General features: G+C 45.5%; 1 protein-coding gene and 1 pseudogene across 3 annotated transcripts; both read left to right on the top strand.

The window, feature by feature from the left end:
• Window positions 1-183: 183 nt before the first annotated feature.
• Window positions 184-23,301, top strand: LOC144121942 (kelch domain-containing protein 3-like). Of its 3 annotated transcripts, none has more exons than XM_077655410.1 (4): window positions 184-2,549; window positions 2,660-2,738; window positions 3,126-3,277; window positions 23,114-23,301. In XM_077655410.1, the coding sequence occupies exon 1, from the start codon at window positions 1,055-1,057 to the stop codon at window positions 1,631-1,633; it is 579 nt and encodes a 192-aa protein (XP_077511536.1). In that variant the 5' UTR covers window positions 184-1,054; the 3' UTR covers window positions 1,634-2,549; window positions 2,660-2,738; window positions 3,126-3,277; window positions 23,114-23,301. The 3 variants fall into 3 exon arrangements, with proteins under 3 accessions (XP_077511536.1, XP_077511537.1, XP_077511535.1); XM_077655411.1 differs by having other exon boundaries at window positions 2,657-2,738; XM_077655409.1 differs by having other exon boundaries at window positions 184-2,738.
• On the top strand, window positions 8,844-12,912 carry LOC144121941 (uncharacterized; annotated as a pseudogene).
• Window positions 23,302-25,464: the final 2,163 nt, after the last annotated feature.

The following is a 25,464-nucleotide window of genomic DNA, read 5'->3' as shown; positions in this document are numbered from 1 at the left end:
GGAGCTGCGAAACTGAAACTGTTTAAGAACGTTGGTAGCAAAACGTAATGGCATACGTCGCCAATAAAAGATTCTGTTTTCGGAAATCCAATTAAAAAGCTCTTAAAGTGTTCAAGCAGCAACATTTTTTTTAAATTAATTATTTTCAAAAGTGCGCCTGCTAAGCACAAAATATTGTTTTCTGTATGGTTGCAGCACGACAGTGTTTTCCGATAGGGATATGTCCAATAATGCTTAATTATATTCCTGGTAATTCATATTTCTGTAACTTATTTTAATTTTTATTTGACTCAGGCTTCTACGTCGCCGCCTTACGTCTTTTTTGTTTTTTTTCGCCGCGCAAATGCTTCATTGGTATTCTCCACTGTACAGTACCTTGGCCAATCCTTCTGCATGGGTATGTGCCATATTTAGGTGAAGAAGAATAATCCCGCACGTGCTCCTGCGTTCCACGGCCGAAAAGAAGGCTATGCATCTTTCCCGGAAGGAATTTTCAGTGGCGAAGATGTGGACGGTGCGGCTGGAAGGCGTGCCAGAAGGCGCAAACCACTCGGTTGTCCCCATTAACGGCAAAACCTACTTTTTCGACCTCCATCACGCGGACATGTACTGCATGGCGCGGAAATCCATCGAAGTCTACGTCTTCAACCCTGCGTCCTACCACTGGGGCCTGCTGCAGACGCAGGCGCTCCCGGACGGAAGGCCCTGGCATAATCACTATGGCCATACAGTTGTTGCCTATGGAGATAGCGCCTACCTCTGGAGCGCCCAGGACTGCATCGAAGTAGGCAGCGTTGTTTATCGCTTCGACACCAGAACAATGGCATGGAATCGTCTTCACGTGTCTGGCCAATGGCCAGAATTGCGATGCGGCCAGAAGGCTTGCTTGGTGGGTAGTTGAGTCTACCTCTATGGTGGTTGTCCTGTCTACGGCCGTTCCTTGCGTGACATTGATTTCCTTGACCTGGAGACCATGCAGTGACACACTGTGCCAACCAATGGAGAGTTACCGGAGAACACCAGGTACCATTCAGCGTCAGCAATTGGGGCACGTATGTACGTGTGGGGCGGAACCACTGAGCTCGCTGTCCGAGGCACAGTCTACGGCAGCTCTCTGGTGTTTCTGGACACGGCCACCTCGACATGGGTGCGCCCCGGCGTCGATGGCTTTCCGCCTGAAGGGCGCGAAGATCACTCAACCTTCGTCTACAATGGAGAGCTGTATATATTTGGAGGTACAGACGTCGAGCGGGACCGATACTTTCGCATCATGCACAAGTACAGCCCTGAGAAGTCCTGCTGGAGCGTAGTGATGCTGCAGCGGTCAGGGCCGTCGGCCAGGAGGTTCCCGGGCTGCTGCGTGGTTGACGACAAGGTGTTTATCTTCGGTGGTCAAGGCCTGAAATGCAACGCAAGGGTCGAGCAGCGGATGGAATTTGGTATAGAGGAGACTTCTGAAGTGCACGAAGAGGTGCTGACCAATATGAACGTACTAGACTTTTCTCCGACAGTGAAGACGATGTGTCCGATGGCGGTCATAGACGCACGCATGCATGTCGGCGATCTGCCGCCGGCCATTAAAAAAGAGGTCAGAGCACTGACAAGCTACAGCAGCACTTCGTCGTCATCTTAGCCTGCTCGCTTAAGCTGTGCACCAGACTCACAGGACTTTTTAGATGAGGCGCCATAGACTGTGGTGACAAAAAAAAGCAAAAAAAAATCATTTCGAGTAAATTACCGCCTGCTTCGTGCGAAGTTTGCACAAGTGCTCAGATGTTCATGTGTCCAGTTCGATTCCAAGTTTCCTTGCTATTATATCTCCGCAAAATAAATGAGAAACACCTTCTTAAACTAAGGCATCCCTCCTCTAATGTTTGCTTCATTTTAGGCATTTGCTTTAGACCATTAAAGTAATGTATCTCTACCTCTGGATATGTAAGGAAGCAAGCAGTGTAGAAACCAGACAAGCATTCCATCAATTTTTTGTCGCCGTAAAATCTTCTGGTAATCAGGCTTAGCAAGACGTTTGCGACTGGAACGGTTTGGCAGTGATAGCGGATTTGAGGCCTGGAACAAGACGAATTTTCAAACATTTCAGAAAGTGGAGTCATTCTTCATTGCAGCCTTACGGCATCATTTCCGGCATACAGCCTACGTGCTACGCATGTTGAAATGTTCAAATTTTATGTGCTGACTGTTTGCGGGTATGTACGGTTAAAAAGTTTTCAACATCGCAGAATAAAACCGGTCTCACCTGTGGCAGTTCTCATTACCACGAGTTTTTTTCAGTCATAATTGCGATATGACTTCGGAGAGCTTACTGGTTCTGTCCATGGCTACTGGCACTTGGAGTCATCTGCAGTGACTGCTGCAACCGAAATAACGCAAGCGTTATTTCAACCCATGGTGTCGAATCCGGTTTCAAGAAAAGACGTCACATCTGGCAATTTTCTTTGTGGTTTGAGCTAGGGTGTCCTAGTTTGAGCCGAGCCGAGCATTGCTTTAGCACTATGGCCGGTCGGCGGAAAGAGCGCGCTATTGTGTTGCACGTGAGTAATTTATTCTATCTTTTGACATGCACCACGGTGTCATCGTGCCCATTATGTGACACTCGGCATTCCGTTGTCAACTTCCTTTCGCACGAATATTTTGTTAGCAGATAACCCAGGACTAGCACTGAGCCCACTTGCCTGGCAGTGGACCCCAATGCCCGGAAGGAAAAACTCATCTGTTTTACCGTAAGTTCTGCTCAAAAGCTCTCTGCAGTTCAACAGAAAAGAGCATGCGCTGAGCATGATTTTATATCTTTTGTTAACCCAGCGTAACGTAACTCAGTTATGTAAAATGCATAATTACCAGCCTTTGCGTGCTCCTGAAAAAAGGCGGAAACTTGTCAACAGTCCATTGAGCTAACAGTTTGTGCGATGAGTTTTATGCGCGGCCCGATTTTTTGTGGCCCCGCTTCTGGGAAACTCTGTAGAGTGTTGACTTAACTGCACTTGCAGTTGTGTGCTGCTGTTACAATTCGCTTTCTAAAACAGGTGCAAAAATTGCAGCGAGATAAGCGATTACACTTTGGTGTCTGCGGAGTGAAACATGTTCTTTTAAATTCATATTTATTTCAGAAAACAACACTTGAAAAACTGGCAGGCAGTTTTCTCGTATGCACGGGCCTTCCTGATTCCTGCTTCAAGTCCGGCGTTCACTTGCTGGCGCAGAGGCTGAACAAATGGGATGTTAAAATGCTGAAGCAGGAAAGGCTCTAAGGCACCACAAGGTGAGCCCTCCACATTCTGTGAGAATTTTGAAATGAGTGCTGTGCCACCTGCATCGAACATCGGTTTTGCATGGGGAAGTGTTTGAACCCAGGTGGCCAACTAGCATGCAGCACATGGGGAAACTGGAAAAGCAAGCTTCCTTTTAAGGCCTCTAATCGTAAGGCCCTTTTTACAGCTGATGCTGTAAAGAGGCCTTAAAGAGATGAACATTGTGGACAATGTGCTTGATGTCCTTTGACTGTTTGGAAACTTGTGAGGTGCATAAAGCTCGCAAGGCACTGTTGCAGTGTGTGACAGGTCATTGTGGTGATATTAGAAGAAGACATAGTACAGCACAATGGGACAGAGAAAAGGAGCACACAGGATAAGCGCTTGTCCTGTGTGCTCCTTTTCTTTGTCCCGTTGTGCTGTGCTGTCTTCTAATATGCTATACCAACAAGCCCAAACTACCACTTTAAGATTGTGGTCATGATAGGTTTCTTGGATTTGGCTGCACTCTCTGCACTAGTTCTGTGAAGTTCTGCGGTGGTGCTGGCAGTGTGCAGCATCAGTTCAGACAGCTCAAATGCAGCTTGGCACTGGCCGCTTCCAAAACGAATGGTCGAGTGCAGGCCCAATTATCTGATAGCCTTGCGGTCATCACGAAATTGCAGCCAACTGCATGCCGCTGACACCAACGACCGCCAAAATCCTGAAACACTTGGGAGAATTTTGAAGTGGCAAATCGCAAAGAAGTCTTACCATGAACCTGCTCTATGAAATCGTCGTTTCACAGAAGAAAAAAATTATGGCATGCATACACACAGGCGACTTACGAATTGGCACTGAAATGCTGCCCATGCGACTCGATTTGACCGCTTAGGTTTTCATTATGACACCTCGAACAGTCACCTCCTCCATGTGTAGGTCGAAGAAGCAGAGAAGGTATGGCACGTGTTATTTAATGAAATGATGACAGTTATTTGCTGTAAGGTTATGGTTTATGGGGGTTTAACGTCCTAAAGCGACTCAGGCTATGAGGGGCGTCGTTGTGAAGGGCTCCGGAAATTTTGACCACCTGGTGTCCTTTAAGGGAGCATAGACACCTAACTTTTGGGTGCGTGGTTTCTTCATTTTAATGTAATGACGCCACTGCGGTGGCTCTGGTTATGGGGCTCGGCTGCTGACCCGAAGGACATGGGTTCGATCCCGGCCTTGGGGGTCGAATTTTGATGGAGGCGAAATTCTAGAGGCCCGTGTACTGGGCGATGTCAATGCATGTTAAAGAACCCCAGGTGGTCGAAATTTCCGGAGCCCTTCACTACAGTGTTCCTCATAGCCTGAGTGGCTTTGGGACGTTAAACCCGCATAAACCAAACCAATCTTTTTTGTAATGAGGTGTAAGGCATTATTATACACGGATTACCACGTGGTATGCTCCTACGGGTGCTAAATAATTTATAACAATTTTTCTCGTGCTGGTTCAGTTTCAACAGCTGAACGATGACTGTGACCTTAAAGAAAGGTTGTAGGTCATGTGAGGCGTGAAAAACTGCAATTGGTGCTTCTCCATTTGTTGTCATTCCTCCTCTTGAGGAAGGCTGGCTTCAGCAGTGCAGTAAACTTAAACGATAAAGCAGCAAATATATCGCAGTTTTTCTATGCCTCTAATGACCTAAAACCTCTCTTTGACATCACAGCTTTCATTTGGCTGTTGAAGCTGAAACAGCATGACAGAAAAACTCGATTATAAATTATTTAGTGGTCGTAGGCGATTACCACATGATGATTCATGCATTGTAGTGTCTACTACGTCATTATAAAGAAGAAAATATGCCACCAAAATTAGGTCTCTATGCTCCCTTAACGTGCACTGACATCGCACAGTACACGGGCCCCGCGTCCCTCATAGCCTGAGTCACTTTGGGACGTTAAACCCCCATAAACCATTCACCTTTCAATTGAGAATTGTCATTTCATTAAATAACTAGTGCCATACCTTCTCCGCTTCCTCGCCCTACACATGGACACTGCCATATTGCTGCATCGCAGCTGCGCTTCCATTTCGGCGAGTGCAAGCCAGCCTAGAACTCGTGCTGCACTTCTTGAACTAGTGCAGAAAGTGCAGCCAAATGGAAGAGACCTTCTGATTATGTGGTTATTTCCTTTGCATTGGGCGGGTGACAGTTTTTGTCCTAGCCATTATATAGAAAGAAGAAACAAAAGGGAAACGTGGGAACATTCACTACTAAGACAACAGCTTTCACCTGCGGACCTGAAATGAACAAAGCCTGCCTGTATAGTGAACAAAGAAACCAGGCTGTCACGGATCTAGCAAATTACAATTTTGAAAGTGGGCCTGCTGCTCTGAAACTGGGAATGTTTGCGCCCCTAGAGGCAAGCAGTGGCAAGAGGCGAGAAGCCACAGATGAATGTAGGTAGGACAGGTAGCTGAACGAGGAAATAGTTCCGATAATTGAAGAATACATGGAAAGACAAGGACGAAACATTTCATGTTTGTCGTTTTGTTTTCACAATTTAGGAGTAGATGTTTGCGGTAGTTTCACTTTTTGAGGAAAATGGGGAGAGGGTTGTTCTTCATCTTGAGACATGCAGCCCAAAAGACAGCACAGGAGTGACTCACACTACATTAGTGTTTGCGTTTCGTTCCTACTGTTCTGTGTGCTTGCACCCCTTGTCCCCAAATGAGGCATTGACATGATCTTACGTGGTGCTATGCTGGTAAAGGATGTGTGCTGCATGCATATGGGTGTGCGGCATTCAGATTCAGGCACCAACACACGGCTTCTAGTGCAGTAGGAATTAGGGGAGCAAAACAACCTCAAGGATGTAGATGAATAGTTTAGCTCTTCAGTTTGCCTTTTCTGAAAAATTCTGTGGCAGGAGGTTTTAATACATGTCAGCCCAACCCTCACTTAATACTCCCTTGTGGGCCTTTGAGGTAAAAAAAAAAGTAGTGCCCTTTCAAACAGTATAATTTTCAACTTTGGTGCAAAATTTTTGGTCGCCCTTTCAGGGAATGTTTGCCCAGAGCTTGTAGTGATTGCTTAATGGCACTTGGTCCCAAGAACCAGACAGTTAACCAATTGCCCTTGTGCCTCTTGATGAGAAAATCTGAGAGGTCAAAATGACAATTTACCATAGCTGTGAACAGTAATGAGCTGGATGTATTGCCGTAGAGAATCCAGGTCATCTACTTGGCAGTGGTAAGAATTTTGGGTCGGTTAGAACATAGATGGCTTAACATCATCTTCCATATCTTAATAGATGTGGCATTGTTGGCATGTGTAATTAAAAATTTGTTTCGATGCGTGTGGCTGGTGAGCTGTCAGCACAGGCATGACAAAGTTGTAAGCTCAACCAGAAGTACCTGTGCTGTTTGAGCTCAGGGCAAGAGCTTTGAGCGAGGCCACTGCACTACGTCCTTGTTGTACATTTGGCTTTCATGGTGCTGCTCCAACTTGCTCCTTCCCCCACCTCTGTTAGGAATGTCGCCATGGGGCCGAGCGAAAGTGGTGTGGTGTAATTAGAGCAGTGGCATGGCCATAAGGTCCATCCGAACAGCACTGCGTAAGGCTTGTTTGCTGGATTGGCCCCGCAGTCAGAACTTAGGTGAGTTATGAGTGGGCCATTGTGGAAAAAGACAGTACAGCCGCGGAAAACATGCCATGAATGGTGGAGAGCTATAGACCTTATGCAAAAGTGCTGCCATCTAGTGGCCGTCGCGTGCGTTTCCGCCATGTTTAAGGGTAGCTGAACAGAGCAGCGGAGGCGTCACGGTAGAAAGTTGTGTGGCCCGCGCTCGTTGTCGCCGATAATGCCGACATACTGCTGCGTTCCGTGCTGTACACAAAGTGGAAATAAGGATGCTGAGGGAGAAAAGGTAAGCATGAAGCTATATCCATTTCTGCATTCTTTTTCTCGTTACCTTGCGTCAATTTGTTGTCGCGCGGCTCTCGTGCAGTAGGCACACTTTCGATAAACGACGTACTTAAATTCTACAATGGTATCTAATTAAGCCTGTTTCAAAAGATTGAAAATTGTGTTCGGTGTCGACGCAAATGAAATATTTCGCTCATGCTGTGTTACATTGGTCTGTAGACGGATTTCGCAGAGCATTTTCACATACAGAGGAGTGTCTGCAAGAGCATTGAATGAAAGCTTCCTTTGATTTGCTTATTGCGCTTACTTTATATTCCATCATGCATGCTGTCGAGCATGTGTAGCAATTTTTATACCTAGGTCTGAATAAAATAAGTTGCGGCACTTTAAAATGCGCTAAGCTGTTCGCTTAAAAGCAAGTGTGAAATTTTTATCACTTCGCGCATTTGATACATCAATGAATCTGATATCGACTATATGACCGGGGTTCAGCTACTGAAATGCGTCTGAAGAACATGCTTCGCAAAAGGACTAAACTCAGGTGTAGATGGACGCGACTGCCTTAACCGGCGAGCAGCACTCGGCTAGCGCAAGTTCGCATGACTGCCATCGATGCACTGAGGATCGTCGCGTTGTTTACTTTTTCTCAAACCAGTGCGAGAAGAATTTTTCCTGGGAATTATGTGCTACCTCGTAGGGGAGTTTAGGATTAATTTGAACCACGCCGGATTTGCTTCCTGCAATCTATATCACAGATATAAGGTCGGTTTTTCGTTTCACCTCCACGGCGCGCCATCGAAAATGAGTCGTCGCGGTAGAGATTAAAACTGTCAACCATTTGCGACTACCCACAGTGCTATCCTTTGTAGAGAGACTTACCGCGCTTAGCAGTATCTGCGAGGTTTGCTGCTGCGACCAGCAGGAGAAACAAGGCTGAATGCACGCGTGTCTTGAGACTTTATTTTGGGCATAAATACTCACGATGCTGGGTACAGTTATTAGTTCACTGAATTGCTGCTGGCATGTAATGTTTGGTCTTCTGCAACACATGCAAAAAAAATCTCGTGCATGACAAGTCCCCACTCATGACATCTGTGTTCTTTCAGGTATCATTTCACTGCCTTCCCAACGACAGCGGACTTCGCAAATATGGTTTGTGGCCATCAAAAGAGAGCCGCCGTTTAACATTAGGACAGCTCGTGTGTGTTCGCAACATTTTGCATAAAAGGACTTCTTAAAGAATGTTGCCAGTGGACGTAGAATACTGCATGACAATGCAGTGCCATCAGTTTTTGCGTCCAAGAAGCCTCAGAAGAAAAGGAAGCCACCAAAACCTCGTTGAGCCCCAGCCAAGCAAAATAATGTTTCTGTTCTTTCAGTTCAATCTCCGACCTTGTCTTCAATATTAGAAACTGGGACAGACTCTGAGCAGTCTTCATTGGATGATGCCTGCGCCACTCCTGATCCACGACATTGACAATGAAAAAAAGATTGAAATTCTTCAACTCCGTCAAGAACTGCAGGAAGCCAAAGAAAAAAAATGCAGCATCGGAGAGAAGAATTGCTGTTCTCCAAAAGCACTGTGCCTACCTGGAGGCTTCCTTAGCACAGTTTTCAGTTGAAAAATTCAAAGGCAGTGATGACTTTCAATTTTATACCGGCTTGCCCTTGTACGATGTGTTCCATAAGTTGCTGTATTATTTGAAGGTCAGTACCATGAAGCACGACGATAGCATATGCAACCAAAAAAGAGAAGTTGGACGTCCTGCTATTCTGAGCACTGAGAACGAGTTATTTTTAGTTCTTGTCACCTTGAGACGGATTGTTTCAGAAGGACATCGGCCACCGTTTCAACATCCACCAGAGCACAGTGAGCCGCATAATTAACAAGTGGATCAACTTTTTGTTCATGCGGCTAGGAGACATGCCTTTATGGGCATCGAGAAAAGTGGTTGACCACTACATGCGTGAAGAATTTAAGCTGAAGTACCCCAAGACTCGAATAATCATAGATGCCACAGAAATCAAGTGTGAAGTACCAAGCTCTTTAGTGTTGCAGTCAGAAAACTTATTCTAACTACAAATCAAGCAACACATTTAAAGGCTTGATTGGTGTTACCCCAGATGGTACACTGACATTTATTTCGCCACTAGTCACAGGATGCGTCTCGGACAAGGAGCTTGTAAAGAGAAGTGGATTTCTCTCCTTGCCATTTGATAAGGGGGATGTCGTTATGGCAGATAAAGGGTTTACAATTAAGAACCTCCTGGAGCCCATAGGAGTACACCTGAACATGCCACCAGTTCTGACTAATGGCCAGTTCACCGAGGAGCAGGTTGCAGTCACAGAAGCGATAGCATCGCTACGTATCCACGTTGAGAGGCGCATTCAGAGGATAAAAAGCTTTCATATATTGGATAGGAGGATCCCCATAACTATTGCAGCACTTTTTAATCAAGTTTGGATAGTGTTTGCTCTTCTGACAAACTTTTAAAAACCTCTGATGAAGCCGCTGTAATTGGTGCTCATTAATCCTGTCTGAAGGTACTTCTGAATGCTGTTTTAAGTGTAAATAAATACCAAAACTAACTCGCATTGTGCTTCCTACAAAGGATGAATATTTTCTGTGTTCGGATTTATATCGCATAACTGAGCTGTGGCAAATAACGAAAAACAGTAACAATGAAGCGAGAATTTATTGCTCATCTCTGCAGTAACCGAGCCACAGCACTTATATTTGGACTCTTCAATGCTCATCATGCAACATTTCCAGCAAATCAAACCTTTAGCGCATGTGTAGTTTTGCAGACACTTTTGCAGCTTTCGTGCTGAATGTGCTGCAACTAGTCCACCACGTAGCCTAGATGCAAAGATAGCGCCCTGGAAACTTTTGTTAATGATCGCAAATAAACATGTGTACAGTTTTAAGACCGAAGTGTGTCCGATATGTCTGGTCTTGGGTGTTATGCAATGACTATGAAATGAGGGCATGATTGAGGACCTAGACAGGCAAAAATTAGTAGGTAGAAAACTAGAATAATGTTCAATGCTTTAGAAAGAGAATGACAGTTTATCATAGGCAGCAAACCATTGGAAGTGGTAGGGAAGGTAGACGCTGGAGACAGAGGCCATGAAAGAACTAGGAGGATAACAACTGGGTGGAGTGCATTTCGAAAAAAAAAATAGTCTACCAGTATCACTTGGAAGGAAGGTATATAACCTTCAGCTTTCTAGTGCACATGTACAGGCTGAAACTTGGAGGCGAAAGAAAAAGGTTGAAGTAAAATTGACAATGTAGCAAGGCATGGAAAGGAAAATGAGACAGTAGGTCGACCTGTGCTCCTTTATGGTAACAGGATGGATTCCATGAGAAGGAAAGCGAAGCAGAGGGTGGATAAGATAGGGAAGTTTGCATAGCTAAGTCAACTGCAGGTGGCACAAAATGGTTAATTGGCACGGTGTGGGAGATGCTTTTTTCGTACAGCGAACTTAGCTTGACTCATGATGCATGATTATGCAATGTGCCTTTCTGTGAACTCCTGGCACCTCAGCTAAAAAATGCCCTGCAGTAACTAGCCTGGAACACAACTAAGTTAAAAATTACTTCTGTGTATGTTTCCTTGCGAACACCTAGGCAGTTGCCACACGATGCACTGAGGGAAAAAGCTAATTTTGCTGGACTGTTTCCAGCACGTTTAGATATGGCACAGCCTGCTGGAAGTAGAAAGCATCCAACCTTGATTTCATTGCCATCCAGGCACTCTCAGAATACTCTACTCTGCAAATTACAATCCAGGCATGTGCAAAAACTACGAAATGTGTCCATTGCAGCCTTGAGCAGTACATTTGCCCCATAACTTGCTCGTAATATGTACTTGATTGCTTTAGATATGGAACAGTGTCTACAATTTCAACACAGAAGTCTTCACATGCTACTGCTTCGTGAAGGGAAGTGGTCCTCTTGCTCCATGGGCACTTCACTTCAATGAGCCCATAGGGAGGGTTTTCCTGGGGATCATGTACGACGCGGTCAGGTGTTGCACCTAGCCACGGAGATTCAGGACGCACCATGAGGCCGCACGTGTTTACAATGAGGTTATGGCCGATAAGCTCCATGCACTGTATGTAGCGCTGCACAGCTCGTGGCTCATTTGCCGTTCCGTACCTGCAAATATTCAAGAGCGGACAAAATTGCATGGCTTGCATGGATGAAATTTTTTTTTCAAAAAATTCTTATTAAATGCATCCTTCATTTACTCTCCAATTGCTCCAGAAGCTAATCCAAATTGTAATGAAACCATGCTTAGATAGCCTACAATGCAGAAAATTGCATGACTATAAGCTAATTTATATGCAATACTTTTTAACTGGGTAGGACTAGGGGCCAAAAGAACACATGGGTTTTTAACATCTCTCAAAGACAACTGTTGAGATGTAAAGGCAAATAATCTTGATTAGTTTTCTATAACTGGTTAAAGGTCAAGAGCAGCTAGGATACACACAAATGTGCATGTAAACAAGCACAAAAAGATACGATGCCCTTAAGGCCTGAAGTATACTCTCACCTAAAGCCCGCTTTGAGGTTAAATAGCCACTGCTTCCTGGTTGCACCCATTTTAATTTCAAAAAAGCTACAATTGCCTTATCTATTTATGTTTGGATGGTAATGCTAAGGACAGTACAAATAAAATTTCTGCCCAAGGCAAAATTGGTTGGCAATTAACAGCCAGGAAATGGCAAAGATCAAGACTCAGCGGTACAAAACACTCTTATTTTAGATGCTAAGTACACCTGCAATCTTAATGGGCTCACCTCACTATTTGGTTTGTGAACGTGTTTGGCCTCATGACATTTGCGACACCACGTTCTGTCCAGGCAGCCTTCCTTGCTAACATGGCACCAAACTTTGATGCTGTCAGCCTGTTCAGCCTTTCTTTTTTCCAGATGGAACTCCCCACTTGCTGTCTGGTGTTCGTTTCCAGTGCTGTAGCGTCTGCATTACTGATTTGCAATCCCTGGAGATACAACATACGGTTGCAAAAATATTAACTGGTGAATTGCTCAACTACAGTCTTAATTTTCAACAATAAAAAGCCATCATAAGCATCAAATTCACATTATGGCATGCAACAGCAACATGTTGAAAACCGAAAATACCCAACCTGGATGATTTGGTTGTTTGCCAGTTCTGCAGGTGGACACCAGCCATGATCTAGAGGGCAAAACCTGTACGGTTCAGCATTTTCCAGCAGATGCATGTCTGATGTGACAATCTCACTCCACGGTACTAAGCAGTCAAATGCAGTTGGCAAAAGGGGCAAATGAATGGATTTTGCTGAGCCAACAAAAGTTGGCCCACCTTGTGTTTCAACATGCTCACAAGAAACTGCTTGTGCAAGAATGGCTGCAAAGCAGCCTTGTGTACCTTTTATGCTTTCTGCCAGCTCCACTGCAGCATCTGTCTGTTCTTCAATGGACGGCATCTCATATCCAAACTCAAGCTTGGGTCGCTTTTGATCTGCCGGCTGCCCTTCGCCAACCTGACGCCAGTCTACTTTTATGATGTCTTCAGGTGCCATAGACTTTCTTGGTCTCCTCCACTGTTGCGGCAGTTCTGTTGGTGCGAGCTCCACAGGAGGCTCCTTGTAGCCCAGCTGTTTAAGTCGCACAAGCTGCTTCAGCAGAGCTACCAAATGGCTGCACTATCCTGAAGATCCAGCTGGACAACTGCAATGTGCTCCCTCCACGAGACTGTCTGCAGCAAGTACAAGTTGTACAGTATATAATCTTGGTTTTTTTTCCTGCTCCTGTTGCAAACACATTGCACAGCAATGGCAGGACCACTTGCACTGTGAAAAAAGAATACAGGTTTCATTTATGAATAAGCATGTCTTCATTACTGACTAAAAGGTCAGTCAGATCGTGCAATTTTATCAGTTAATTCAAAGCGTGGTATTCACAATGGCAAGCTAAAAACCAGAAAAACATGATGCATGCCTGGCATCAATTTGTGCGCTAAATCAGAGCTTCGAAAAATGAACTAATATTTCCGCTCTCACATCATAAGCAACATATGGTATCATAATGTGTCGAATACCTTGCAAAGAACGCGTGCCCCATAACGAAAACTGTGTCAAAGGCAAGGATAAACAAGGCATTTTTGCTGCGCATACCACCACGGCATTGGCACCACGATGTTGCAATGGCTCGATCTGCCGAAATCTAGCGCAAGACAGCGCTGAAGCCATGTAAAAGGAGTAGTAAACGACAGATACACTGCTACTCATTCTTTTCCCCCTACTGCTTCGCCGCCAGCACGAACACAGAACGGAGAACATATGACTATTAAAGCGGCTGCCTGCCCCCTTGAAAAGAAGCAGCGTAATCGCCGACGAACTGCACACGACAGAACAGGAAAAAAATTGAGCCAGAAGCTGTTCATTTCCACTAGTTCTTATCGTTTCTGGCAAGGTTTTACGCTATGAATCAACAAAGCAGGCTTTTTCGCCTGTTCATGATGGTCAACGATCGTCACATATGCCGCAAAAACCGCTCTTTTTAACAAGAGTGTACAGCAACGACTAAAGATGTTTGATGAAATGCATAAAAGGGTAACAAAGTTTACTCACCCGTTGCTCTTCTTAGTCTTGAGCGTCTGCCGACGCTAGGACTCAGTCATTAGCTTGTAGCTGCGCTACTGCTGCTGTTCCGAAGAAGTCTTAGTAGTGCAGTACTGCTCTACGAAGTCAAATGGAAATGTCGGCAGCACTGACAAGTCCATCGTCCATTCTTCCATCATATTAGAGCGTGAGATCTTATTTCTGCTCTGAATGCAAGAATATATCGCGATAAGCTAGCACAAAAGAGACGTTGCTAGCGCGACGGGAGTAACACAACAGACTCGCCCCTTAAACATGGTGTCGCGTCGGCGGTTCGCTGAAGCTCCGATAGATGGCAGCAATTTTGCATAAGGTCTATAGTTTGGAGGCAACCATTGATGCCTGTGTTGCCATTGTAGTCAAAGTTATCTGTGAGACCATCAAGGGCAGCACCTGTTCTGAATGCATCGCATAGCAATAGATCAGAACTTCAATTTTATAGTTAGCTCATGGGTGTATGAATGCAGGAGGTGTATGAATCGGTTCAGACTTCACATTGAGACGCATCAAATTCCGCAACCATAGTACTCACAGGTACAGTAAAACTTCGTTAAGGCTTACCTCGTGGCAATGCGTAAAAACTATGTGCAAAGCGGCAATATTGTCACTAAGACCACGAAGCTGGCAGTGGTGAGGGAACGGAAAGGTCGCGTTATAGGCGAATGGCCATTAAAATCATCTCACTGCCATCATTCATCGCCGCTTATTTGGCTGGTCACCACGTAACATTTGGTTGAGATGCGGGGTATCATCCCCATCATGGTCCTTTAGCTTCGGAGTCCTCCGCCGGCCGTGTGCACCTGGTTTGCCCCGCCCGGCTGTGCCCCAGCCCGCCAGACCTGAACCGACCTCGCCGCTCACCGCAGCCCCGTCCCCCGCCCTAACCACAAGACATGTTGACATGACTACGCTGCGGCGACCCGAGACGCCGCCCACACGTGAGGACGCCGCCCCCCTGCCCATGCCATTCGGTGCGTCCAAGGGCTTCGGCGACCTGTGACCTGGAAGCTTCGTGGACCAGGATTCATTCACACATATCTTTCATCGTGGCGGCCAGCACTTCCCCTCATGCTAATTCTGTTGTACCATCCTCTGAACCCATCTCCACTGAGCGCGTCTCTTCGTCGGCGTCTTCTATTCACTATCGGGACTATCGCTCGGCAGCCCTGGGTAGTGTCACGAAAATGACAAAGCTGGCAGTGGTGTGGGAACAGAAAGGTCGCGCTATAGGCGAGCGGCCATTAAAATCGTCTCACTGCCATCGTTCATCGCCGCTTATTATTCGGCTGGTCGCCACGTAACAATATGCCCAAACTAAAAGCAGCCTGAGTATATCCGTTGATCTGGTAAAAGATGATACCTTGAGGCATTTCAAAGAATGTGCAGGTGAAAAATTTTAATCACATGGCTACTAGCGCAGTTGAAGGCATATAGGCCAGGTCCCTGGTCCCAGCTGCTCTATTAATAATGCACAGACGAAACCTTTTAATCACATAGCTACGAGTGCAGCCTCGAAGGCATGTAAGCCAGGTCCTGTGTCCCAGCTGCTCTATTAGGCCGTATTTGGATGAACAAGCAAGTGTCTAGCACACATGCAGTTTTTTCCAACAGTACGGGTTTAGCTGTCCAGCTTCCATATAGGCGTTACTTTCATTGGATGGCGTTTGGCCAATGATGGAAGCAACAGTGTCAATACCAAACTGTGCTGAAGAAGTCTTGGACTGCAGTGTCTAATATAACACCAATCATGCAAGAAAATGAGTCTGCACAATGCCTCCTCTGCAACAAAATACCTCCTGTAAACAAAAGGTATTTAGGAATACCTGCTCTATTCCGAGGCCTGGATTGGGAACAGTTGGGGATAAGAGGTAATGGAGAACACCTTACTAATCTGTGATTCGCTAGTGCTATCGTTAAGTCGCTCAGGAGATGAACTGCAAAGCAAGTTCAGTGAGCACAATGGTGGGTCTAAAGAAATAAAGGAGTATAGGCACCTAACTTTTGGATGCGTGTTTTTTGTTTGTAATGATGCGTAAGGCGTTATACATGGATTACCACCTGGTATTCTATAACCGCTAAATAATTTATAATCGCATTTCTTTCTCGTGCTGCTTCGGTCTCAGTTTCGACTGCCGAATGAGGACTGTGACGCCGTGTGCCTACAGATGACGGGAGGCATGAAAAAACTGCAATATAATCGCTGCTTCCACATTAGTTGTCATTCCGCTTTTGGTGAAGGCTGGCTTCAGCACTGCAGTAAATGATAACGATGAAGATTTTATGGGCGTTTTTCTATGCCTCACTTGACACAAAAGTACTCTTTGACGTCGCAGCCATTGTTCGGCTGTTTAAACCAAAACAGCATGACAGAAAAAATTATAAATTATAAATTATTTAGTGGCCGTGGGCAAATATTACATGGTGATTCATGCGTAGTAGTATTTTCCACATCATTTTAGGGAAGAAAACATGCCACCACATTATGTGCCTATACTCCTTTAATGTGAAGAAAACCAAATGGAAAATGCTCTTGGCCATTCCCTCCATGCAAATGATGCATGGTGTATAATGTATAAATATTGTTACGTGGTGGCCGGCCAAAGACTGAGGTGCGATCAACGATTGCAGAGATATGATTTGCATGGAGGGAATGGCCGAGTGCTCTGTAGCGAGTGCTCTGTACCGCACCACTGCCAGCTTTGTCGTCTTCGTCACAATATTCCTTTTTCTCATGAACATTGTCACATGTAGGAAACTGGGTGGTGTATCATCGTTTGCGTAAGAACTTAAGGACTGACAAGTTCCCTAGGCAGCCGCTGACCACAGACCATACATGGCAAAATTACTTTTGAAAAGTAATTAAATTTCATTACTAATTTCTTTCTTAGAAATCTCACAGCAGTAATTAAATTACATTACAAATTACTGCTCTCAAAAAGTAATGACATGGCATTATATTACCTGTCTTAAGCAATGAAAATTACTTCTTAGTTTTTATGCTAATATTGCGCATTAGTCATAGTTTGTGCAAAATTTCTAGTTTTTTGTATGCACTTCCATTTAGCTTGAAAATGGGCGTTGGAAATTTTGCCCCTCTTTAGTCAATTTGAACAGCCACTTTGCTGGTATTTCTCATATCACTTTTCAATCAAAAGTACATCATTCAATGTGTAATATGGTTCCACTGAGTAAAGCTTAAATTTGGGCGAGTTGGTAAGCATTCATGGCTTGTTTTGCCTTTTTTCCGACTTTGTTGTGCCGTTCACCCACCATATGGTTCCAACATCCTGATTTTGAAGAATTTGTCATCCGCGTAAACATCGGGAGTACATTAACTGCTTATCCACGCATCATCCCAGAAGTGCACAGGGGTGCAGAGAAGCTGCCAATTCTGCTGATGTTCAATTGATTTGTTCTGGAGGCAAGTTTGTGGAAATAGATTGCATGTCGCTGGGACGCCATTGCCTGTGTTGCCCTTGAGTTAGGAATAGGGCCTCTAATGAGGCCACAAAAAACCGAAAACTCACGACCAACTTTCTTAGACGTCAGTTGAGGCTTCTTGTCAGTGCGGCAACGTCAAATTGCTCAAGCACTTGCAGTGCATCTGTGTGAAGGTGCCATATGGCATGCCTTGGTCATGTAGCTCTTCTGGTGGCCATGCAGTGCGTTTGTGTGTGAGACCGTATGCAGAGCAGGAAGATGCGTAGCAGTCCTGTGACTGATATGCAGACTCTTCACAAATGCAGTGCTAATGCCTGCACGCACATCACTACTTGTCCGCGTGCGCCACTTCCCTGGGGTGCTGGCTATTACTGGTTGTGCGCTTTAAAGGCAAAAGCCTTAAGTGGCACATTAATGTCGATACCCGGCGTCGTTTTCGATGTCCAGGAAAAGTGGTCCACAACCCCCGTGACATCATCAGCAAAGAGAAAAATTTCTTCCGAGGGTGCAGAGAATTGAACCAAAGGCCATCAGATTGCGAGGCAATCACGCAACCCATGGGCCACAAAACTGTGTTGCTTAGTGGCAAGTAATGATTCATTTAATGTATCTGTTGCCCTATGACTATGCTAATGAGCAGGTGTGTCACTAGATAAAGGAAACAATATAAATTAAAAAGTGAATTTTTTTCGCCTTCAAAGCATGGAAGTAGTCTCTAGTGCTCTCCATAATTTATTCTTGCTTTGGGAGTCGCCGCGGTGGCTCATTGGTTATATGGCACTCGGCTGCTGACCCAAAAGACTCTGGTTTGATCCCGGCCACAGCAGTCTCGTTTCGGGGGAGGTGAAATGCTATATGCCTAGGTACTGTACGATGTCAAAGCGCGTTAAAGAACCCCAGGTGGTCAAAATTTCCGGAGCCCTTCACTATGGCGTCCCTCATATCCTGAGTCGATTGCTTTCGGACGTTAAACCCCCATAAACTGCATCTTTGCTTTGTATATGCTCATCTGCACAAATGCGAGGCCAAAGCATGACAGATACGAGGAGAAGCATGGACTCGGTATGCAGCAAAAGTAATGTCACTAGTAATTAATTACTTTTCTGTGAAATTGCTGCTTGAAAGTAGTTCATTACATTACTAAATTACCAGGCCACAAAAGTAATGAATTACCTTAGAAATTACAGAGAAAAATATTTTAATTACTGTAATTATATTACAGTAATTTAATTGCTAGCTAGTCTGCCACACACTGATTTCAAGGTGATTGCACACTGCTTTTCAATGAATGCAAAATCCTGACATGATAGCGTCTGCAAATTTGTTTGCGGGTCTGCACGTGATGGTCTCTATGTCCAGGTTTTGTGCCATTTCCTAGTCCCTGGCATTTATTGGCACTTTCACTCCATTAAAACTTTTGTGAATGTGCTGGCACAAGTTTTGAAAAGTTCCTTTTCTAGCGCTTGCAAGTTTTTATATTTTCTTTTTCTATAGGGCTGAAGTTTCATGGCACGTCCAGTCCGTCAACTATTTCTTAGCGTTTTCAGATACTTTGTCCCGTTACACATGTGCATTGTGGAAGAGCCACAGCTGCTCTTAAAATGCTTTGTCTCCTTGCCTTTGTGCAGAGCAGCAGCAGCGTCTTCTCCGCAGTCCTCAGGTGCATTTGAGCAAAGCATCCAAAATGATGACTAGCTTGGCTGGCATTTTCTATTGGTCTCTGAATGCGTCATATGGTCAGAATTTGGCAAAATTATGCACATGCATACCAGGGAATCATTTCAAAAAGTTATCCAGAATTTGTTTAGCACAACATGCATAATTTTTTGTTTCGTGATACTGCAGATTACACGAACCAAGAACAGAACAGCAAGGTTCTACTGTATTTCTTTAAAGGGCTGTGATGGTTTTAAAGCGTGTATAGCTACCTAGAATTGTCAGAGGAATTTCGTTTACCTGGAAAAATTGGGTAATTATGAGGGATACCATCAAGAAAGTGGCCAAATCTGGGAAAAGGACTGACTGAAATTAGCGCAGGGGTCTGCTGCGAGTTTTAACGATACTGTGAGTGTCCAGTACATGGTCCGTTCTCATTGGCATGACATATTTTTGCTTCTAACGAGTATTAGGCATGGCAGCCTGTCTGTTTTAGCTGTCTTTTTCTTGTCTTCAATTAAGTGAGCATTGTATATACTGGTTGGTTCTGTTCAGGTTGCCACACTCCTCATTAAATTTGGGCTGGTGCATATGAATAGACACAGCTACGTTCAAAAGTATTTTCTGCGGAATAAGCCATAGTCATAGTAATGTGCAGAATTCATGCACTTTCAGTATACTGATGCGAGGTGCCACGCCAATCTAGTGTGGCATCAAAATCGATCTGTAAATCTTGCTCTCAGGCCTCATCAGCCTTGTAGGCTATTGCAGAAACAAACAAACAGAGGCTAAGGCATAGTAGCAGGGCAAAAAACACACACAAAAGAACTAGACCCCGAGAGACACGCACAGTGCAGCGTCTGTGCATGTCTGTGTCTAGTTCTTTTGTGTGTTTTTTTTTCACTGCTACTATGCCTAAGACAAGTAACCAACTCTCCCACGAGCTCGTTTTACTGGAATAGAGGCTAGTTTCTCTGCGGTTTGAGCTGTGATGACAAGGTGATAAAAAGCTGTTACTTTTTGTGGAAATCGCTTGTTGCTTGTCCTGTGGCATTGCTGCTATCGAAAGGGATGCCACAGTGTGCCTTCATTGGAAAGGCCGCAAAAGGCAGTGCTTCTCACTGATGAGCAAACCAACCTTTGTCAGCCCTCTTGTTCAAGGGTTCCTTCTTGAAAGCCTGAAATATTCTTTTGCAGTACAGTGAGCAATGTATAAAGCCCCTGAAAGCATGAGTGTTCCGTTTAGAAATTTCCGAGAATTTTCTCAGAGTTGTTTCTTCTGCAAAAACACATGTAATATCAGCACATATGGCCACCACTCTTATGAACCATTAAAAGAAAGCAAAAACTTGTGAGCATAATTTTAACAAACTTCCAAATCTAAGAGTCCAGATCAATCAGGCACTTCTCGTCTTGTGAGAAGGGAAACAGCTGCTGAAATTCCTGCACAGATTCCTAGTTGAAATGTTCCAGCATCTGTGGGTCCGTTATGGCCAGGGATTCTAGTGTGGTGAAACCCATACACAAGAGTTAAGCAGGCCATGTCCCGTCAAGAATGCTGCACCTGTGGTGGCATTCCACAGCTGGAGGTGTCACAATGGAGTGTGGAAGAGGTCATCTTGTTAATGCTCTCACTCTTGTTGTAGCTTAAGCTGCTGTCCATCGATTTTTTGTGTTTTATGTTCCTCAACAATGCCACATCACGTCATATGCCTTTTAAGTGTCTGAATTCTGACAAGAAGAGCATCTCCACCGCAGCCATGGCCTCATGCTTGAGTGCTCGCCTCGGCTACGGGAGGTCGTGGGTTTGATTCCCGCGGCCTCCGGTCCACCAGCCGGTTAATCCAATGGGAACAGGCGGTCCCCCGGCCTGGTGCTCGGCTATCCAAAGGTGCACCGCGTGGGAAGGATAGCTTGCGCCTCAAAATTCCCTTCAAATGCGGGCACAAAAACGACTCCACGTGGATAAAACCCACAGTCCAAAACTCGCCTTGTGCCAGTTACAAAACCTATAACGTTCATAAAACGTTCACTTTTCTAGCCTCAAGAGAAATGTGCCGTAGCACTCTCCGCTCACAAACCCCCTTCAAGCAAAGTGCAGCAGTATTTGCTCGCCACCATTGTGGCTGGCTTACACGCATCGGCAGGTGTGCATGACAGGTTAAAAAGAAAAGATTCTCTTTATCGCATGAGGCGGATTTAGGGTTGCTTGACGACGGAACTTATCTCTGATCCGTCGAGGCAGCGGTTTGGTCGAAGGCCCTTTTCCCAAGCATCTCACCTTAGATGAGCCGAGCACCATGCTGGGGGAAATCTTGTACCCATTAAAAAACTAGTGGGTACCCGGCAGCACAGGGAATCGAACACAGCACGCCCCGAATGCGAGGCGGATGTTCTACCGTAAGGCCGCGCTTCGGTGCTATGATCTTCGCCAAAAGGTCGAGAAGTGAAAAGCCGAAAGATTGTCGTTCGGCAGCTTACAAAGTCAAGCTGTCATGTTTTTCCTGAACACAGTTATGGCTCAAATTGTACCGTTCTACATGATTTTCCCTCATTCATTGAGATGCTCAATAAGCTTTAGGATGTGATAAATTATGAGGAGGAATAAAATATTTGTGTGAAATGTTTCATTTCATCACTGCATTTTGTGGAAACATATTTATATTGTAATTTCTAAAATCTGTCTTATAATTTGAACTACTTAAAAATAAAGCATATCGCAGTACTGGCCGGCATTTCGAAATGCCCTGGTATGCACAGCATGTGTACTAGAGCAGATGATGCAGTGGTCCCTGTGTCACTACTTTTGGAGCTCACATGACCAGGGTTGCTGCTCTTCCTTGGAAGTGACGTCATAACACACCCCAACACTCTGAAACCGAAATCGCTCAGTATAAATAATGCGATAATATTGTTACGTGGCGGCCAGCCGAAGAAAGAGACACGATGATCGATGGAAATGAGATGATTTAATGGCAGCCGGCCTAGCGCGAGCGCTCCTGCCCGCGCCACTGCGCAGTTCGTCGTCTTCTTCGTCACACTACTCGGGGCCGCCGAGCGATCGTCCCGATCACGAACGAGAAGATCGGCACTGAAGATGAAATGCTGCAGATGACGATGGGCTTGTAAAATGGTTGGATACAGAAGAAGGAGGTGAAGGGCTTGCCGCCACGGTGAATGAGACGATCGGCGAATGAGTCCCGGTCCACGAAGCATCCGGGCCGCAGGTTGCCAGGAGCCGACGGCCGAGGTCCTGGGATGCACCGAACGGCAGAGGCAGGGGGGCGGTGTCCTCACGTGTGGGCAGCGTCTCGGGTCGGTCGGGTCATTCCGGTCGCGGCAACGTGGTCAGTTCGTCGTGTCTTGTGGTCGGGGCGGTGGACGGGGCTGGGGTAAGCGGCGAGGTCGGTTCAGGTCTGGAGGGCTGGGCACAGCCGGGCGGTGCGGACCAGGCACACACGGCCGACGACCACGGCAGGCGCAGGACGCCGAAGCTCCGGGACCAGGATGGCGATGAAGGGACCCCAGCACCTCACACCAAATGTTACGTGGCGGCCAGCCGAAGAAAGAGACACGATGATCGATGGAAATGAGATGATTTAATGGCAGCCGGCCTAGCGCGAGCGCTCCTGCCCGCGCCACTGCGCAGTTCGTCGTCTTCTTCGTCACAATATTTAATGCGCATATTTGAATCGCGGAGCACGTATCATGTGCCTGGTGGGAGTATGCAATGTTTGAAATTAAGAACACTCCAACCACCAAAAATTTGATGTCTCCGCCCCTTTAAGGTTTTGGGTTTAGCATATGGACCTTGTGACCTCCTGTGTGCCAGCGTCAGAAGCCTTTCAGAAACCCTTTCGTTGTTTGTCTTGACTATTTTCATTTATTCTTGGTCTCTGCCTTGTACATACTTCTTTTTGTGTGTGGTTTCTTCGGCACATCTTGAACAATGTTCCTTTTATCCTTTTTTTGAGGATCTTTCTAATGTCCATATGCAAAGCCACTACAGGAGTGCATGGGCTGCTGCTGTAGTCTGTTGGGATATGTCCTTATCTTTTTTCTCTGATACGCATTCCATTTTTGTGTATTTGTTTGTGGGTTTCTCTTAGTGGTTTATTAGTTGCATTTTATTGTTCTGAGCTTGCATACCTTTTTCTCTTTTCATGGCATCCAACCCTCTGTATGACTGACACTAGTGGAGAGACTGCAGCAGCCGACCTTGCATGCCGCGGCATTCTCTGGTCCCAGGCACCTATTCCCCGTTCCAGGCTACTGGCTCAAGATTGTGCCCACAAGTCTGCACCTTGGCCTACAAGCAGAGTCACATTAGACCCACGTTGGCCAGGACTTCCGTGCCAAATAAAGTATTCCCATCGATACGCCTTATCAGTAATTAATATGAATAAATGAGTAACAACTTCGTTGGCCCTATAGAAAAACAGTGTTACAAAGCAGCTTTTTTTTAAGGCCATACCCAGCCACCACATTGTTTCCTCTAAATAACCTACTCATCTTTGCGGTAAGTGCTTGCCGTGTGTCGCATCACAGTCTGAAGTGTTGCTGCAGAACCGCATATTGCCTTTCTGTTTATGCCATTGCAGCAGAAAATGCTCCACAAATTAGCGAGGAAAAGAAATTTCAACATGCTGCTTTGATGCAACTGCTAAAAAGGTGCTGAAACCCAATGAAAATGTAAATCAGGTAATGAACAGGATGTTTGTGGGCACTGCAAGTGCCCACAGATAGGAGGGGCCAGTTTCAACTTTTTTACAGGTGGGTAGCGCCTTTTCTAACTGCATCACCACTGAGTGTGGGATGCTTGTACCCATACCACCACCTCACTCAGCACTTGAGCATTGACATTGCTAGGGAAGCTCTTGCGGAACTTTGTAATTGGGAGGGGGGGCCTTTGAATTTAGTGTTCCTTGTAGATATTTTACAAAGGCAAGGTAACTCTCCTAGCACTGCTACTGGAATTGCAACTCGCTGCAAACGAGGCAGATTCTGTAGCACTGGGCCCTTGCAGACAGTTTGTGAAATTGGTATTACCCGAAGCTGCACTGTAAAAGAGCATAAAGAAAACGATGCCTTCCACAGTACATCATGCCACGCAACATGACATGGAAACCATCACATGGCCAGTTTATCCATTGCCTTCAGGTTCAAGACATCTGCCAGTTTCTATATGGTGGCTTCACACTTGCACTGGAAAACTACATTTCTCTTGAAGGCACTTTTTGAGCATTATTGGGTTTAACCTGGTTTTCATGATTTGGGTGCACAAACGGTAATATCGGGCTTTAACTGCTAACAAAAGGCCCTAGATATTTGCTAAATTTGATTTATAGTTTTCTCTTACTGTTGTGACATATCTTTCCTCTAGCATAAAAGTGGCCTGAGCTAGGTGTCTGAGTGATTAATTCGCATCACCTCTTAATGTCATTAAATTTTTTTCTTGGTTCTAACTTTTCTCAGGTGCTAAGGGCCATTATTGCCAGAGAGGTATTTATGGTGCATACTGTACACAGACAGGGAAATAGTAATTCAAACCTGCTGTAATTACAAACTGGCACTTTGCTCCCATCAAAATCGCATATTTCAGTGCGACAAAGCTGCCGGTAATGCAAGCGTACGCAACGGCCGTACAGCCTGAGCGATGAAGCGTGGCAATGCCTGCAGCGTGCTGCATGCGGCCATCGTGGAGAACCACTCGTCTACTACCCCTCTCACACGCTGCTTTTTGAAGTGCAGTTTCTCTCCCCAGATGCGCTTCTGTTCCTTCCAGGACGTAGTACCAGTTTATTTTAGCACATGCGAGGCCGATCGGGTGGAATATATGAGGAGCCGCTATGAACGCTGTCAGTGCTGATGAGCAGTCGCATAATTAAGAATGAAAAGACCAGTAGCAACCCATGGTCGAGCTCTCAAATTTATTCCGAACTCTGCGTAAAGAACTATTTTTCGGTCCCCTTAGCCTTCGTTTCTAATCAGCATAGTTTGAACAAATTCTCGGTCGCTTAATTGTTAGAAGTAACGAGGCGTCGAATGCCTGACCATTGGTCATCATCATCATCAGCCTTACTACACCCACTGCAGGGCAAAGGCCTCTCCCATGTCTCTCCAATTAACCCTATCCTTTGCCAGCTGCATCCACCCTTTGCCTGCAAACTTCTTAATCTCATCCGCCCACCTAACTTTCTGCCGCCCCCTGCTACGCTTACTTTCTCTTGGAATCCACTCCGTTACCCTTAAGGACCAGCGGTTATCTTGCCTTCGCATTACATGCCCTGCCCAAGCCCATTTCTTTCTCTTAATTTCGATTAGGATGTCATTAACCCGTGTTTGTTCCCTCACCCACTCTGCCCGCTTCCGATCTCTTAACGTTAAACCTATCATTCTTCTTTCCATGGCTCGCTGCGTTGTCGTTAACTTAAGCTGAACTCTTTTCGTTAGCCTCCACGTTTCTGCCCCGTAGGTGAGTACCGGTAAGATTATGCTGTTGTACACTTTCCTCTTGAGGGAAATTGGTAAACTGCCACTCATGATC

The sequence above is a fragment of the Amblyomma americanum genome, chromosome 2 (assembly GCF_052857255.1).
Source record: "Amblyomma americanum isolate KBUSLIRL-KWMA chromosome 2, ASM5285725v1, whole genome shotgun sequence".
NCBI lineage: Eukaryota > Metazoa > Arthropoda > Arachnida > Ixodida > Ixodidae > Amblyomma > Amblyomma americanum.
This window is presented reverse-complemented; position numbering and strand designations above follow the sequence as displayed.

Bases quoted from the DNA above. Each gene is read 5' to 3' on its own strand.
- LOC144121942 (XM_077655410.1), top strand. From the start codon at position 1,055: ATGTACGTGTGGGGCGGAACCACTGAGCTCGCTGTCCGAGGCACAGTC.